General features: G+C 34.6%; 2 protein-coding genes across 6 annotated transcripts; both read right to left on the bottom strand.

Moving 5' to 3' along the window:
• Positions 1-207: 207 nt before the first annotated feature.
• Positions 208-2,466, bottom strand: LOC130591767 (NAC domain-containing protein 19-like). Its single transcript, XM_057395674.1, has 3 exons — positions 2,235-2,466; positions 856-1,148; positions 208-393 (listed from the first exon to the last, which is right to left on the bottom strand). The coding sequence occupies exons 1-3, from the start codon at positions 2,464-2,466 to the stop codon at positions 208-210; spliced, it is 711 nt and encodes a 236-aa protein (XP_057251657.1).
• A 3,416-nt stretch (positions 2,467-5,882) lies between these two features.
• LOC104895794 (alpha/beta hydrolase domain-containing protein VTE7) lies at positions 5,883-12,068 on the bottom strand. Of its 5 annotated transcripts, none has more exons than XM_048645888.2 (11): positions 11,663-12,068; positions 8,865-8,959; positions 8,688-8,785; positions 8,532-8,578; positions 8,210-8,305; positions 7,984-8,073; positions 7,755-7,847; positions 7,566-7,661; positions 6,754-6,819; positions 6,375-6,485; positions 5,883-6,099 (listed from the first exon to the last, which is right to left on the bottom strand). In XM_048645888.2, the coding sequence occupies exons 1-11, from the start codon at positions 11,846-11,848 to the stop codon at positions 5,983-5,985; spliced, it is 1,095 nt and encodes a 364-aa protein (XP_048501845.1). In that variant the 5' UTR covers positions 11,849-12,068; the 3' UTR covers positions 5,883-5,982. The 5 variants fall into 5 exon arrangements, with proteins under 5 accessions (XP_048501845.1, XP_048501844.1, XP_048501846.1 ...); XM_048645887.2 differs by having other exon boundaries at positions 8,532-8,581; positions 11,663-12,067; XM_048645889.2 differs by having other exon boundaries at positions 8,532-8,581; positions 8,688-8,774; positions 11,663-11,805.
• Between the last annotated feature and the right edge of the window lie 4,385 nt (positions 12,069-16,453).

Raw genomic sequence — 16,453 nt, 5'->3', positions numbered from 1 at the left:
ATGTGCAATTTGATTATCACAATCACCAATTCCAAGTCATGGAAATTATAGGTATTTGGCGTTGGCTTACTTCTAAACTGTCAACTAAAGTATGTTTATATCAACTTAATAATAAAACCACTTAAAAAGGCATAGACTTACTTCTATCGTATAACTAACCTAATCACTATTCACTATCTTAGCTAGTATCTCATCTTGGCGTTGGTATCATCTTTTGAGGTCGATGTCGATTTTGGTGTCGGCGTCGGCGCCGGCGTCGGCGTTGGCGTTGGTGTCGTTGTTGCTGTTGTTTCCTTCCTCTTCAGCAGACGAGTTATTACCTTCCTCATCAAGTTCTACTGGCTCAGTTTTTTGTTTTTTTTGTTGGATTCTACATAGGACATAGTCCAACAGCTACCACCCCGCATAAAGAAAACATTAGAATGAAATCGATCATAAACAGAAAAGTGAGAGATTCACAAAGTAATAGACTAATAGTCACATATACTCTTTCACTTTTACAAGATTATATAATTTTGACTTTTTAACTTTCTTAATGCATAATTTCAAATTTATTAGTATGTTAGAGTACACCCTAACTATTGTTTTTATACGTATAAAATAGTAAAACATATAATAAGTCAATTTTTAAAAAATTATATTAGATATGACCTACTTGAAAATCTGAAAAACATGATATTAATTTTAATAAAAAGAACTTCATAAAAACATTCCCCTAATATTCAACAAGCTAGATACCCACATCACTCTTTAATAATATATACACTATTTATATATCGAATAGTAGAAAGTATTAAAAGAGTTAGAACGATAAAAATAGTAAAGAATAAGAAGAAAAAAAGAATGATAGCGTACCATATCTCTTTTCCACTTGAGAGAAGGACCTAACAGGGAAGGACCATTGATCCTAAATTCATGCATAATCCAGTTAGTTTTAACACCATCAGAAGCATTATTTCCTCTGTAGTAAACCAATGTTTTCTTGAATCCAATTTCTTGATCATCATTAGTCTTAATAGTCTTTTCAACTCTTGTTGCTTTCCAATATCCATCTTCGGCGCTTCTATTTGGACGGCTCCCCTTTTTGTATCTTTTGACTCTTGGTGTAAGGAAATACCATATTTTATCGCCTTGTGGTTCGTAATTTACTATAACATGCAATAAATTATAGTCTATCAGTAAGATATATACTATGAGTATTAGATTTACATAATACACAAAATTGATGGTCGTCCACTTATTAATTAATATTACATATTCAATGCACCAAAAAAATTAATGTTATATACGTTCAACTGATTACTTATGAAATATCAGTAGTAAACAAGTAATGCAGAAAACTTTAATTCCACTAATGTTACATACATCATTCATGATTCATCAACTGGGTACACTTGTAGTAAACAATCAGAAACCAATACCCCAATAATTCATTGAAAAGAACCCTATGAAAATAGGTTAACCAGTGCTCAAACTAGGCAAAGAAATCTAAAAATACGAATTATTTTACATTAATCTGTCAACATGAAGTATGTCTAATGGGTATATATATATCCAGAATATCATAGAATATAGTTTTTAGAAAAAGAACAACTACATCTAATAATTAAAAAAGAATCCCATCATGTGTAAGTATAATCAAAGACTCAGAATAAGCAAAGCAAGAAAACAGTATTTATCATAGTTTTCTTGAAACTAAAGAAGAAACTGAAAGTCTGAAACACATGATTATCATTGTATTAATGTATATACTAAAAAATTCGAGAAAACAATAATACCCAAAAAAAAAGATTGATCCCATTTTACGTGATAACAATTAACAGTACAGTAGAACTTATAATAATTATAATGATGGCAAAAAATTCAAGAATAAATCATAACAAAATCAAAGTTTCTTGAAACCGAAGAAGAAATTAACACACATTCTTATCGTTGCATTGATGCTAAATACTACAAAAGAAACAATATAACAATTATAATCATAGCAGAAAATTTCAAGAATAATATCAACAAAGCAAAGTTTCATTAAAAGTTAAAACTTAGGAAAAGTATGTAGTAGAAAAAATAGTAGTACGTATGTTTAAATTCAAGAATAATAACAACAAAAACAAAGTTTCTTGAAACTAAACAAGATATAACATTATAATCATGGCAGAAAAATTCAAGAATAAGAACAATAAAAGCAAAGTTTATTTCATCAAAACTTAGGAAAATTAGTAGTACGTAGTACGTACCAGCAAGGTATTCAGGATTATGAAGGTAAATGTCAACTTCATGCATGAGATTGGTGGGTAAAGATAAGCCCTTGATTTTGCGAAGAAGATAACCATGGATGAGTTCTTGATCAAGAGGAGTAAATCTGTAGCCTAATGAATAACGCCTCAAAGTTTGACTCGCACGTAAAGTTTCAGCACTTACTACAATGGCATGGTTTTCTTCCATGCTCTTGCCTGTATTTCCTTCCATGGACGGAATACTAACAAATATCAAGAAAATAAAGTGGTGGTTAAATTCTATTAGAATTATTATGATCTCCAACTTATTGGGGTATACGTTTATTTATATACGTATCATGTATGGGGGGATCACCAAACCTTTTTCTTTTTCTGATTTGTATTAACGTATTTTTTTATTATCTTTATTGATATAGTATCTTTTAGTTTTCTTTTCTCATTTTTTAGTGAGATTATGTAAGTCAATGTTACTTTGAGGCAAAGCTGCCTAGAAACAAGAATCAACGCCACAAAAGGCTTTGAGGTCTGAGGATTCGCAAAAAGAAATTTACACTATTCATTGATTAATTTCGACTCTGATTTATCACCATTATATAAAGAAAAACATATTCAAGTGGGGTCTTATTAGATTTGTGTCGATGCATATTATCAATATGTGCACAACTAAAGATATTAATGATTAAGAAAACGTGTTAAGTTATCTGAAAAAGAAAACGTTTCATTTAAAATAAAACGGATGAAGTATAAGAATTTAGAGATAGATGTATACAAAGGCACAAGAGTCTTGCAACTCCACCGAAGTGGTGCACAGGGTTTTGCGACACAAGTGATAATTTGACCTACTAAATCACTTGAGGGTGAAGAAAAAGCTTGGTAAGACCAAATGAATGAATTGTTGTACCACACGAGTCGATGAGTCGATAGTGTCACTGTCAATCACTCACTCTATTTATTTTTTCGGTAGACGGGAAAGTGAGGATTTATATCCAGAAGCATAAATTGGAAATTGGGGATTTATACCAATAAGCATAAATCCACACAAACACTCCAAATATAGGGTTGATGAGAATCGAACTCCTGACCATGAGATTGGGAAGTGGGAGCCCAATGGTTGGAGTTAGACAGCTAGTTTAATATTTATACTCTTTAGAATACATATAACACAAACACATATTATTATATTTGTCAATACTGAAATTGAATACACGGAACTAGTCGTCCTTTTCCAACACCCAAATTTTTATGCTTGTTTTCTTTTTCAATATGCACTTTTTGAAAAATATAAATGCAATAATATTGTACTTGCAAAGAACACACAAACTGCATTCATGAAAAAATTATAAAAAATGGATTTTCATCGAGAACTCTTGAAGTTTTACGAAATTCATGAGATACCCCTACGGTTTCAAAAATTCATCGGGTACCCTTTACGTTTGCATATAATGTACCAAACACCTTCAATAACTTGCTGGTGTTGATTATATTAATTATTAAATGATCGAAAATCAGTTGACCCCTATCCTAATTCCCCTAATATTTCATATTATGCCCAATAAAGTCTTTTAAAAGCAGACAAATTCTTCAAAAAGGTATTTAGGTCATTATTAATACTTTGACCCCATGAAAAAAATGGATTTATATCATTATAAAGGATATTTTGGGCATAATGTAGGTTAATATATAGGCGAATTAGGTTGGAGTTCAAGTGATTTCAGGTCATTTAAGTTAACAGAATCAGCACCAATCAATTCTTGAGGGTGCTTGGTATATTCTATGCAAAATTAAAGGGTACCTGAATTTTTAAAAACGTGTAGGTACAACGACGTTTAAGTTAACAGAATCAACACCAATCAACGCCGTTTCTCTCACTTCTCTAACCTTCTGTCCTCCTCTCTCCTTCTGCCTCCCTCCTCCCTTCTCCCAACTCAGCGACAAACACTTGCAACGCACGTACCACGAGCCACAATGACATTGAAGACTAACTGCACCAACCACGAACCGTAACGACAATCGAAGAGAACCCCACCAACGTTCCAGATCTGAACTCGCCGTCATTTTTGCTGTCTTCCATGTCTCGTCTTCATCGGTCCCTGCCGCCGAATGCAGCGAATTTCGACGGAGCCTTCATCCTTCATCCTTCGCCGTCTTCATCAATCTAGTTCGTTTTTATAATTTCGTCTTCTCCTCTTCGTTTTTATAATTTTGCAAATCTTCTTGTAGTTCCATATCTAATTAGATTTTATTTTATAATTTTCGTTCGTAGTTCATTTTTTCTTTCATTTACTGTAATTTACGTTTTTTAGTTAGATCTTTTTTTTTGTAATTTTCGTTCATTTTCTGTAATTTATGTTTTAGTTAAATTTAGTTCAAGTTTTTCTGTAATTTATGTTTTTAAGTTAGATCTAGTTTGTGTTTTTTTTTGTAATTTTTTGTTCATTTTCATTTTTAGTTCTGAAATTCCAAACCTTTGTCATTTTTTTTCGTTTTCTTGTAATTTTCGTTTGTTTTCATTGTTGAACTGGAATTGTGTATGCATTTTTTCAGGTATATATGTATTGTTATGGTATATATATGTATAAAAGGTTTTTTTCTATACAAACTTTATATATATATATATATATATTGTTATTTTAAAGTAAGCGTGATTGTGTGAGACATGAAAGTGGTTGCAGACCTGCACCTTTTTTTTGGACATAAATTCTTACAAGCTGATGTGGTTTTAAGGTAAAATCGGATCAGTAAATGTGATTAATTGATCCGATTTTACCTTAAAACCGCATCAGTAAATAATTTGTTGATCCAGTTTTGGACCAGATCAATAAATAAATGAGATTTGCTGCAAGCCCACCTGATGTGAACCAAAACCGAATCAGTAAGCCCGATTTTGACCGCATCAGATGGGCTTTTTTACATTAGTGATAATTACTTGAGTTGGGCTGGTCCTGTCTGGTTAATGGGCTGAGTTGAGCCGATTTTGAGGACCAAGTTGGACGGTTATAGTAGTGGGCTTTCGTGGGTTAGGCTCAAAGAATCTGACCCACGACCCACCAGCCAATTTCATGGTTCGAGCTAGGCTGGATCGGGCTTTCGTGGGCTCAGCCCACATGTCCAAAAAGGCGGATTGGGCTGAATTGGTCCGCACTGTTGGCCATCTCTAACAGCATTTAATGGTGTTTGCATAATTGGGTTCAAATAATGATGGGGATGACGAAGAATATGATCATAAGTGATGGAAAAGGCATGTAGAATTGCACAAATTTCAGCAGAATTGATCCTTAAAGTTATTCAAAGTTACCAATTAAGTCTCCTTGGAATAACATAGCTTAGACACCTCCCAATAGTACATGATATAATCCAAATCCCATATTTACCTTGGTATATAAAGGTTACTTTTCGACCGTTAACATACTTTTTTTGGCGTGAATGAGCGACTAAGCACAATGATATAGACGAGATTCAATCCAGGTCTTAGGTATCACCTCCGTAAAACTTTACCAACTAGTTAGATAGTATTACACATTAACATATTATTAAAGTTACCATAGCATAAGATGACACTTTAACTTTATGTATATGTTGGAATTATCAGGAATAATTGATTAAGTAGTTTTTAACAAAAGGAGGGGAAGGTCAGAAATTACCAAAAAATTAATCAAAGGTGCAACTCAAAAATATGAACATTTACTTCAGAATTTGAGAAAATCAAAAGCTTTGCAATAAAGCTACACACAAAAGCTTGAGCACAGTTTCATTGGACAAATCTAATGATCAAGTCAGCAACAGAAGTGGGTTTTTCTACATGTGGAATATGGCCACAATCTGGTATTTGACGCAAAGTTGCACCCTGCAGCTCGCTGTGCAACTTCTGCAAAGTTTTCACGAAAAGTTTCAGTATTATAATCAAATTTGGTTACATAGCTTAAGATAAAACAATCAACAATTTAATTCATATTATGGTGCGACGATAAAACCCGAAGGCCAAAGGCATAGTAGAAGTTCAAGTAGTTGAACAAGAATCAATTGAATGAGGATATTGTTTGAAATTTATGTAATAGAATCTAAATATAAATCATCTCAAGACAATTTCCAAGTATAAAAATGTTAAATATAGCATCTCAGATCATCAAGAATCCAAGCTACCTGATGCAGCTCCAACTCTTGGTATAACAAACTTGTCCAGCTCAGCAAGTTAGTTAGAATTCTGTTAGCTCTCTCTCTACTTTCTGTTAAATGTATCTCTCCCTCTACTTTCTGTTAGTATAAATACAGAATGTATTATGAATAAACATTCATTCAGAAAAGTTGTGAGCTACAGATTGTAATTCTCAATGAAGAGATTTCATTCAATAATAAATATACTACTATCTCTTCTGAAGTTCTAAGAGAAAAAGAATTAGTGTCATATGTCTTCTTTGATTGATCCTTGATATTGTAACAAAAAAAGAACAGTCTCACTTATGACGAATCTGACTTCTACTGCAACTAATACTTCAGATATCAAGATTCAAGAAATGCTTACAAATGCGAGCTTGTAGCTGATGATCTGGTCATCCTCGCCCCATATAATTAGTGTTTGTTGCTTTACCTGTCAAAGCGTGTGTAAGCAGAGATAATATCTTAGGGAGATAAGTTTCAAGCTCATATTTCGTTGATAATATAAAATAACAGTAAGACTTCGTTTGGTTGGAAACTTGGAATAGAAATTGCTTTTCCACAATTCCATGAGGCATGAAATCATCTTCCAACCGAAAACATGAATGTAAAATTAGTTTGTCTTTGTTTGGTTTCTCACAAGCAAAGTTAAACGAGGAAAAATGAAGAGGTTGGTTCCTTACTAACTGATGATTAACGTAACTAGCATGATTACTACGCAACATATATGACGCAAGATTACATCAGAAAATTATCAATCCTGTCTAAAATGAATTAATTCAAAGTTTTAGTTCACTTCTAATTTCAGATATATCATGTAGAAGAGCAATCTTAGATGTAAGCTTAAAATTTACTCCACTACATAATTACATCCCACCAGTTTCAAAACACCTCTTAACTTCATGGGAACGATTCCTCCAAAATTATTGTTTGATTACTCATGTTCTAGAGACTAAGACACCTTGATGATGACAATGTTTATCCTACAGAAAATACACTCTTTACAGTCGTATGTTGGCTATTACTTGTGTCAAATTCAAAGTTAGCAAGTCCAAATAGAAATGTAACAAGAGGCAAATAGAAATCCCAAACAACTTTCCAAAGAGCATTGAACAATGGAACTCAACTAACCCAGAGAAGTTCTCAGATACCTGCGATCCAAAAGCAATTTCCATTTACCTGGTTTATTAGGGGAACAACATTGTAACCTCCACTTGTCATGAAATTAACAGCTGCATCCTCCCACCAAGGATATAGACAATGCAATCGACCAATCTGTAGGTCCACATAATTATACAAAACTTACTTCTAATCCAGGGTCATTACTTCAATCTAAAGATTTCAAACTGTGTGAAAGAGGATTCTTACTTTCATCCAGTCCAAGCTTGTATTGAAGGATACATCATTGAAGGCTATAAGATTCACGTATAGTCGTAGGGGCACACTTTTCAACAAAGCAACCTAATCAAGCAAAATATATTAGACTATCACTCAAACCAGCATAAGCAAATAGACGAGGGTAGGGTGGGGGGATAAAAGGATAAGTTATATAATATGAAGAGGGGGGTATATCTCAGGAGTCAGGACTAGCACTCACACCAGCATAAGCAAATAGACGAGGCAGTTTGGCCATCTCCCCTGTACCTTCTGAATATACACTTGCATCAATCAAAATCAATTTGCTGACCTGATATATCGGAAGAAAAAAATTGAATGAAGCTTGTTCATCTTTCTAATTGTAGCCACTTATATGTCTATGCTTTATAAGCAAATTGGCTCTAAGCAATGAAGGCGTATATCTGTATAAGCATAGAACTACTTACTGCTTCTGGATGATTAACTGCAAGGTCAATTGCAACAACAGCTCCAAGACTTGGTCCAACAAGTATCATCGGCCTTTTGATGTAAGATTTCCAGAACTGTGACAGGCAAGTGACAAGAAGACCTTAGATTGGATGGTACATCATGACAGCTTGAAAGTGGCCCCTAAATGGGAGGAAAATCATGCGGAAACCAATTATTCTGTTGATTATACCTAAAATAGTGTATGGTATAGTTCTTTGAAGCTGAGTGACTAAAATAATTGAGACAGTTGGCAACATTGTTCAATTCTTAACAACAATTATAGGATAAAGAGGGTCCTACCTGGTACAAATGATTGCGCTTGGATGCCGCATCACACTGTTGAAGCCCTTCTGATACACAAAAGTACAGTTGAAAAAAAGAAAGGAAATATAGTCAAAGGAGAAACAGGGCGAAAAATGTAGAAAAGGAACAAGAAAGACCAAAACAATAGCACACCTAAATCAGAAAATCCCCAACCAAGAATGTCAATGGCCCAGCTCTCCAAGCCAGCCTCCTCAAGTAATGGGTATGTGTATCTCCATTCTAAACAAGAACTGAATAAATGAATGCAATGAACTTTGGAAAAGCTACGAACATTTGCTTCCACACCAACAATATGTTAATTATGATTACCTATCAAATCCATGCAGAAGAACAATTGGATCAGTATTTCCTTGCACCATTGGTCTTACACAACTACTCATGATAGACGTCCCTGAGGATGTCAGCTGAAACAACATGGCATAAGTTAGTCTTATAAAAACTACTTGATGCACGTCACTTTGGGATACGTAAGTGATCCTGTCATCTGGTGAGCTGATGAAACTATCAAAGACAATATTCAATCTAAGGATCTTAACAGAGATAGAATATATAACAGTAGAACTTTCAAGGCAATTACAACAATGACCAACCAATAGCAAAAATCCCTCCTACCTTAACATAAGAGAGCCTTTCTATTTAAATTTCAACGTCAGACTACTTAACTAAGAATGGTCAAGATCAGTTGATGAAATAAAATTGTGTACCTGTTCTGAAAGCCAGGTATAGGGCTTTCAATGACCTTACATTTACCCTTCCTTTCACAAGTAAATAAAGTGCTATGAGATAACTAAACAGAAAAAGTATCAGGTACTAAACTATGAAATTTCTCATTCCATACTAAATCATGAGCAGGAAAATACATTTAAAGTTTTCAGCTTGTAGATACACTCATGGTGGATGTAACTATTGTCATAACCCTAGTAAAGGCCACAATTTGGACTCTTCCTCTATCATTGTGATCTTGATTTTGTTCCATATTGGAGACACAAGGAAGTTTCATTCTAGTCATACAGACACTTGACCAGGATGTTAAGCTCATGTAATATCAGCGGAACTTGGACTAAAATCTAGTCTAGAAAAAAAGGGGCAAGTTGGCCTTTATTATAACCACGGTAACTAATACATATCACCACCATTATACTCACCGACCCACCTACTGCATCACTATTCCTATTAACACACACATAAAGGGACGTTGACACTGTGCTAAAACCAGAATTACCTTAACTCTGCACTACCAGGCTCAAAATTTTCCCACAAAACCCTCGTGTGCTTCCTTCACTTTGTTTACTTTCAGTCCATACTCGCCTTAGAGACACCGATTTCACCACCACAATTTCTTCCTAAGCCACATAGTATAGAGTCGAGACCAAACATTATCCATTGTTAATAACTAGTTCACTACCTCTTGTTTCTTTCACCTCTACCTTCAATGTGTTAGTCGTACACAGCGCATCCCTTCTTACTTCACAAGCCAAAACCACAAAATTTTTGACTACTTTCATGAAACAACCCTCAAACACTTCTTTGTCATCAGCCTTATCAAGTTAATACAATGATGAAACAAGAACAAGCATTCAAGACTCACGACTGTGCTAGAAGAATCATCACAAACATATTGCGAAGCATAAGTCCCCCAAGAATCACTATCCTTATCTATGTTCTTCTTCTTAGAATGCTGACATTAATGGCCCTTCTCTTTACAATCTCAACACTCAATCTCGACTCATCCACCCGTTCTAATATTAACTTTGTTTCTTGATGTCTCAGGATCTTGGTTAATCTTCATTGTTGCTTTCTTCTCCTACCTTGCAATTGTAAGGACTCCAAATGATTTATCAAATTCCTTACACTGAGTACAGAACTATCCCATGTTTTCAATCAATATCAAATTCCTAACATCATCAAAGTTTAGTTTCCCCTTCTATGCCTAATTACTAATAACAGCAACAAACAATCCCATGCTTTCTGCGGAGATGACAACAAAATCTAGACTCACACAATCATTGAATTTCATCTGAACAGAAGTCAATTGCCTAATAATCATGTTATGTTCAGTAATATTTTCAGCAGATTACCATCAGACATCTCAACATCAAACAAATTGATATCCTGTACAGTGTACGCAACAAAAGGTTTCTTGTATATGTTTGATAGGATTGAAACCAAGTCCATTGTTGTTTTCTCGTGCCTGATATCAATAACTAAACTTTTTTGCCAATGTCACCTGGACAATACAGATGGCTTGTCTATCCAGAGCTTCCTACTCTTCTTCCTTGATCTCGAGGCTCTCTTTCAATGATTCAATCAAGAGGTAAAATCTAAGAACTAAAATCTTCACCATTTGATACAGACAATTCTCAAACTACATCTTCCAAAAATCAAAATCTTTAACATCAAAACGATCTGCCCTCACCATCCTGTCTTCCCTTATGTTTGTAAATGCAATCTAGCTAGCAATTCAGCCTAGCTTTGATAGCAATTGTCAAAACTTGACGCTCTAACATTGCACGATCAAATAAGAACAATAATGTGCAAGTACTCAAAACAGACCAGAAATAACAATACAAGAGACAGTAAGATTGACGTATGCGCTAGGACTATGACCGTCAATGAGATGATGATACAAAACTCTCAAAATCTCTCTATATGTTACATTCAATCAACACTCGCATTCTTATTCAAGAAGTTCTAGAAACTCTCTAATATCCGAATTGATGCTTAAAAAAACTATACAGGCAGACCAACACGGCTTGCAGTCTAGGCAAAAATGTTCAGACAGGCGTGCACAAGTACACACCGGCACGCAGCCATTGCAATAACAGTATAACTCTTGTTTATTCCTCCTCTCCTATGATTCTTCAAGTCACAAGCTACGCCTTATTACTCCTTTTCATGCCTAACCATCTCCACACAACTAAACAAATCAATCACAAACCTTGAATATATACTTCATACCATCATATTATGGTTAAAACTCATGCTCATAAATCATAATTATTCATGAAAACAGCATATTAGTGAAACTTCAAAACAATAACCATCTGCAAAATGCAATTAAAAGCAACCCAAAAGAAAGCAAAGAAACATGGGTTAAGTAGAAGCACCTGAACGGGCAACCTCTGAATTCTTTGAGCCAAATTCCTGGCAAATTTATCTTTGATGTTGTCGATTTCTTTGGGTAGAAATGAAGGAAACCCATTTGCGCAAACATGAAAATGGGTCCTAAATTTAGACTTTTTCGAGAGTTTCAAAGGTAATGGAGAAGCGTAGCTAGGTGATAACGTTAACATTGGCTGTTCACAGGCGTACAAGGATCGCTGTAATTGAAGAGTAATTGTGGGGTTGATAGTACTTCACACCAGTAACAGCTAACTAACGGATATGAATGTATAACAGTATAATGTGTTGTAATGTTAGCCAACGTGTTTTGAGCTCATTCTCAAAGTCTCAACTCTCAAACACTCAAGTTCAAGGATCGAGTATCATCGAGTTATCCCCTCTGTAAAAAGAGTAGGGGTGCCTATTCGTCACCGAGATATATAAATTTTGTGGTTTGGTTGATACGAGAAAACATAAAAAATAGAGATTTTTGGAAATTTAAAATTTGGTGAGTTGTATAATTGACAATAAAATAGCAAGGCGAAGGAATTCGAAATTTTCTTGGAATTTTGAGTTCCCACAAAATGGAAAAAATTACTTACTCGTTCTTCTAGGTGAGTAGAAATTCTCATGGGAATTTAATCCCCATTGTCAACCAAATAATTTAACAAATTTCCTATAGATTTGATTAATTAATTTATTACTTATGAATTGCAATTTCATGGGAATGTTGATTTTCCATGTATATCAAACAACCATTAGTACATCCTAGTGACAAAATAGATGTTACACTTTAACTTTTACGCTTGTCGATGCAGTACTTTGACCATTAATAACTTTAATTCTTATTAATAAAAATTACAAGAAGCTAATATTGTAAAGGGATTTTTTAACTGTAATAATACAAACTTTGGACCGTTCTCTCGCAATAATACAAACTTTAGGCCAAAATTCCTCCAGTATGTTAATACCGGTTGGTAACTTGTTGTAGGAGGTAACCAAGCTAACGTGGCACCTCTAGGACAAGTGTCTTTATTTGATTGGCTGATTTTTTAAATTTAGGAAAAAAAACAAAAATTTTCTTTTTTTTTTCTTTCTTCTCCTACTCCCCCCTTCATTCTCTTTCTCACTACTCCATCCCACCCCACCCCACCCCCACCCACACCCACCCCCAACCCAGGCCCTGTCCCCAGCCCCTCCCTGCCTGCACACCGCATCCCTCCGACGACCAACCCCCACTCTGGCTCCTCCCCCACCCCGAAACCACATCGCACCCCTCCGACGACCACTTGTGGCCCCTCCCCCACCCTAAACCACACCGCACCTCTTCGACAACCAACCCCCATTTCTGGCCCCTCCCCCACCGCGAAACCACACCGCACCCCTCCGACGACCATCACCTTCATGATATCTTCAACATCTCCAGTCAACTCCGACGCCATTCTCGATCGCTCGAACTCAGATCCTCTCCCGCACAACAACAAGTCGAATCGTCGCAGACGCAAATCGAAGCGGAAGGAATCAAACCCTAACTCACCATCACCGTGCGAAATCAGTACGATCTTCGAAAATGGCGGTCATTTTGATATTATCGGCGAATTGGAGGAGGATACGTCGTCGTTGTCGGCGATTTCGCACAGTTACGTCGTCTGGGGAAGTGGTTTCGTGGTGGTGAGTTTAAGGCGTTCGTGGTGGGGGCGTTTGAGGCGGTTTCGTGGGTGGTGAGTTTGAGGCGGTTTCGTGGGTGGTGAGTTTGAGGCGGTTTCGTGGTGGTGAAGGGGGTGGTGATGGTGGTTTCATCCGTGGGGGTGGAGCCGTGGAGGTGGGGGGAGGGGGTGGGAGTGGGGTTTCACATTTTCAGTTGGTTGGCTAGGGGAAGGAGGAAGAGATTTTAGAGTTTAAAAAAGAATCTACCTGTTTTACAGGTTAAAGGTCAACTTGACTTACTGGAGGAATTTTGGCCTAAAGTTTGTATTATTAAAAAATAATCAAAAGTTTGTATTATTATTGCGAGAGAACGGCCCAAAGTTTGTATTATTCGAGTTAAAAAAATCCTATTATAAAGTATACATTTAGACGAATCCAACAACATGCCATATAATAATAGTTGAATTTATCTAAAATAATCAAAAAATACATGGTCAAATGTAGTAGGTGAATAGTGTAATTTTCAAAGTGTGACATGCATATTTTGTTACAGAGGAAGTACATCAAGTGACATTTTTCTAAAGAACAGTTACATATATTAAGTCATATATATTTGTTATATTAAGTTGTAATTTTCTTGAGAGAGAGGTGGTAGCTCATTGGAGTAATAGCTCGAATTCTAGGGCATTACACAGGGTTCAAATTCTCATCCCAACAATATGTTGGGACATTTTCTTTTGGGCCGTTTAGCCTTATATCCAGCCTTTGAACTGGTGTACCCTGTAAGGTAGTAGCCTAGCCATGATTGGTCATTGGATCAATTATCTTTAATTTCCTAATTAAAAAAGGTTGTAATTTTCCTTTTTTTATATATATTTTTTACAAAAGAAAAAAACACAACTTAATATTTGACTTTACCACTTAATATCAATAACATTTTACTTAAAAAAGTGCTACTTGATGTACAAACTTTGACATTTTCTCTTTTTAATAAGAGAATCCAAAATGTAAAAAGAAAAGTGTTGATCTATAAAGAATAAAGAGGTTTAACATGTCTTGTGAGCATACACATAACGGGTTCTAGACATTTAATGTTTCCTTTACACGTGTTAATAATAATAATAGTATAGATTTTATCTCACCACCTTTGAGCTAAAAAAGTCACTCGAGAGCAAAACATTGCGGTCCCTCTCTCGCTTCTTCCTCCTTTAAGAACCCCAACCACTTTCTCCATCAGAGGTGTTATATGCGTCTCATAGTGAGATGTCAAATTGTCATCTCACACGAAAAGATAAAAAAGTTTGGTACCAAAGTCAACTCAAAGTAGTATCAAAATAGAGTATTCACAAAGTTACAAGATCATAGCATTAAAATTCAGACTAGATTATCTTGATAAATTCATACCAAATCACCTAAACAAAGAGATAGCCTGAGTTTAGTAACACTAATATGACATTCATCCTTAACTTTCAAAATGCACCCACAAAGTTACACGCATACAAGATGCCCTTGGTGATAAGGATTATCGTTTAAAGTTTAAGACAAGTAATGTCATAAGGCGTGGATGTTATCTAGTTTAGTTGGTAAAGTCTCGTGAAAGTGACATTCATGACTCGAGATTGAATCATGTCTACATCATTGTACCTTTTTTATGAAGAAAAAGGAAAGGGGTGATTCAATTAAATAAAAGCCATTCGCCACTTAAAGTAACCCCTAAATAATATAAAATCTCAATACAATAAACACCCACGAACTAATATGAGTGCGCTTAGTCGCTCTCTCACACTAACAAAGAGTCTTTCTACATGATATCCCTATGTTTTAACATGTTTGTATGTTGTAATCCCAAAGTTTTATTCTTTTTCGAGTTGTACTATTGAACTTTCTATTTGTTTTGTATCATACTCCTCTGTTAAGCCATAGTTAATCTTATGTTGATTTCTTATATTCAGTTGGTCAGACTTATTCCTTTCATTTTCTTTTGTTTTTTCCTATTTGAAATCTTTCTGTAAGAGAAATTGGTCAAAGTAAGAATATTAAATGGAGGGAGTACATTCAAGGGAGAGAAACTCTTTGGGATTTAAAACTAAAGGTTCGACATAATCAAGTAGTAAATATTTTGTTGGAAAATTTTCCTTTTGTTATAAATCTAAAGAACTAAAAGCAAGAAAATAAACTGAAAATTTAATGTGGGCTTAATGAAAGGCTACAACACAACACTTACTGAACTAGAGAACCGCTCATATCGATTGCCCAAGTACTAAATTCTTGGCTTTTTTTTAATCCATATGAGCCATAAAGACAGTGCAAAAAGGGGAGGGGAGATGCAGCATGTGACCTATCGTTTACAACACCTCAATCTTAATCTTAATCTTAATCACTAGGTCAAGATATCCTTGACAAACCTTAATTAGTAATGTTGTTTATACCCATAACGAATATGGTATATCCAATTCCCAAACCAACAATTGTTTTATATCAAATCAAAGTTAAAATATAGAGAATATGTCTAAAATCTGTATTGTTAAATTCGAAGTTATTTCTGATATCAAACAGAAAAATTTGTCCCGAAAATGTTAAAAGTTTGGATTATATATGTAATCTAGTCGGGTTTAAACGTTACTGATCAAATAAAACTCCACATAAATTCTCTCCTAAAACCTTTCTTATATATATATATATATATATATATATATATATATATATATAATATATAATATAGGGTCAAAATCACATGAGAATGCTCCTTACATGAGAAATGAGAATGAATCTCAACCACACGATTGGTTTAAAGTTACAACACTTATTCATTAGAGTTATATCCCTCTAAAAAATTTAAATTCAAAAAAAAAAAAAATTTTGAATTTTTTTTCAAGTATTTTGTTTTTGGAGTTACATCGCTTTTTCATTAGAGTTATATCACTTATTCATAAGTTATAGCGTGTAAAATTCATTCTCATTTCTCATATAAGTATGCATTCTCATATGAACTCACTTCTATATATATAATATATAATATATATAATATATATATATATTATTAATAATATTAATATATATATATATATATAATCACACATACATGGACACTACTTGGGTCTTGGTCAGTCATTAACTAAAAGCCCTTCGCGGACCAGACTTCATAGTCA

Source organism: Beta vulgaris, chromosome 6 (genome assembly GCF_026745355.1).
Source record: "Beta vulgaris subsp. vulgaris cultivar EL10 chromosome 6, EL10.2, whole genome shotgun sequence".
Taxonomy (NCBI): domain Eukaryota; kingdom Viridiplantae; phylum Streptophyta; class Magnoliopsida; order Caryophyllales; family Amaranthaceae; genus Beta; species Beta vulgaris.
Note: the sequence above shows the minus strand (reverse complement) of the source record. Positions and strands in the feature narration are given on the sequence as shown.

Bases quoted from the DNA above. Each gene is read 5' to 3' on its own strand.
- LOC104895794 (XM_048645887.2), bottom strand. From the start codon at position 11,848: ATGTTAACGTTATCACCTAGCTACGCTTCTCCATTACCTTTGAAACTC. The intron at 8,306-8,531 runs GTAGGACCCTCT...TGCCTGTCACAG, and splicing joins AGCGCAATCATTTGTACCAG to TTCTGGAAATCTTACATCAA. The intron at 6,820-7,565 runs GTAAATGGAAAT...ACGCTTTGACAG, and splicing joins TTGTTCCCCTAATAAACCAG to GTAAAGCAACAAACACTAAT.
- LOC130591767 (XM_057395674.1), bottom strand. From the start codon at position 2,466: ATGGAAGGAAATACAGGCAAGAGCATGGAAGAAAACCATGCCATTGTA. The intron at 1,149-2,234 runs GTACGTACTACG...TGCATGTTATAG, and splicing joins TAATCCTGAATACCTTGCTG to TAAATTACGAACCACAAGGC. The intron at 394-855 runs GTACGCTATCAT...GCGGGGTGGTAG, and splicing joins TCAAGTGGAAAAGAGATATG to CTGTTGGACTATGTCCTATG.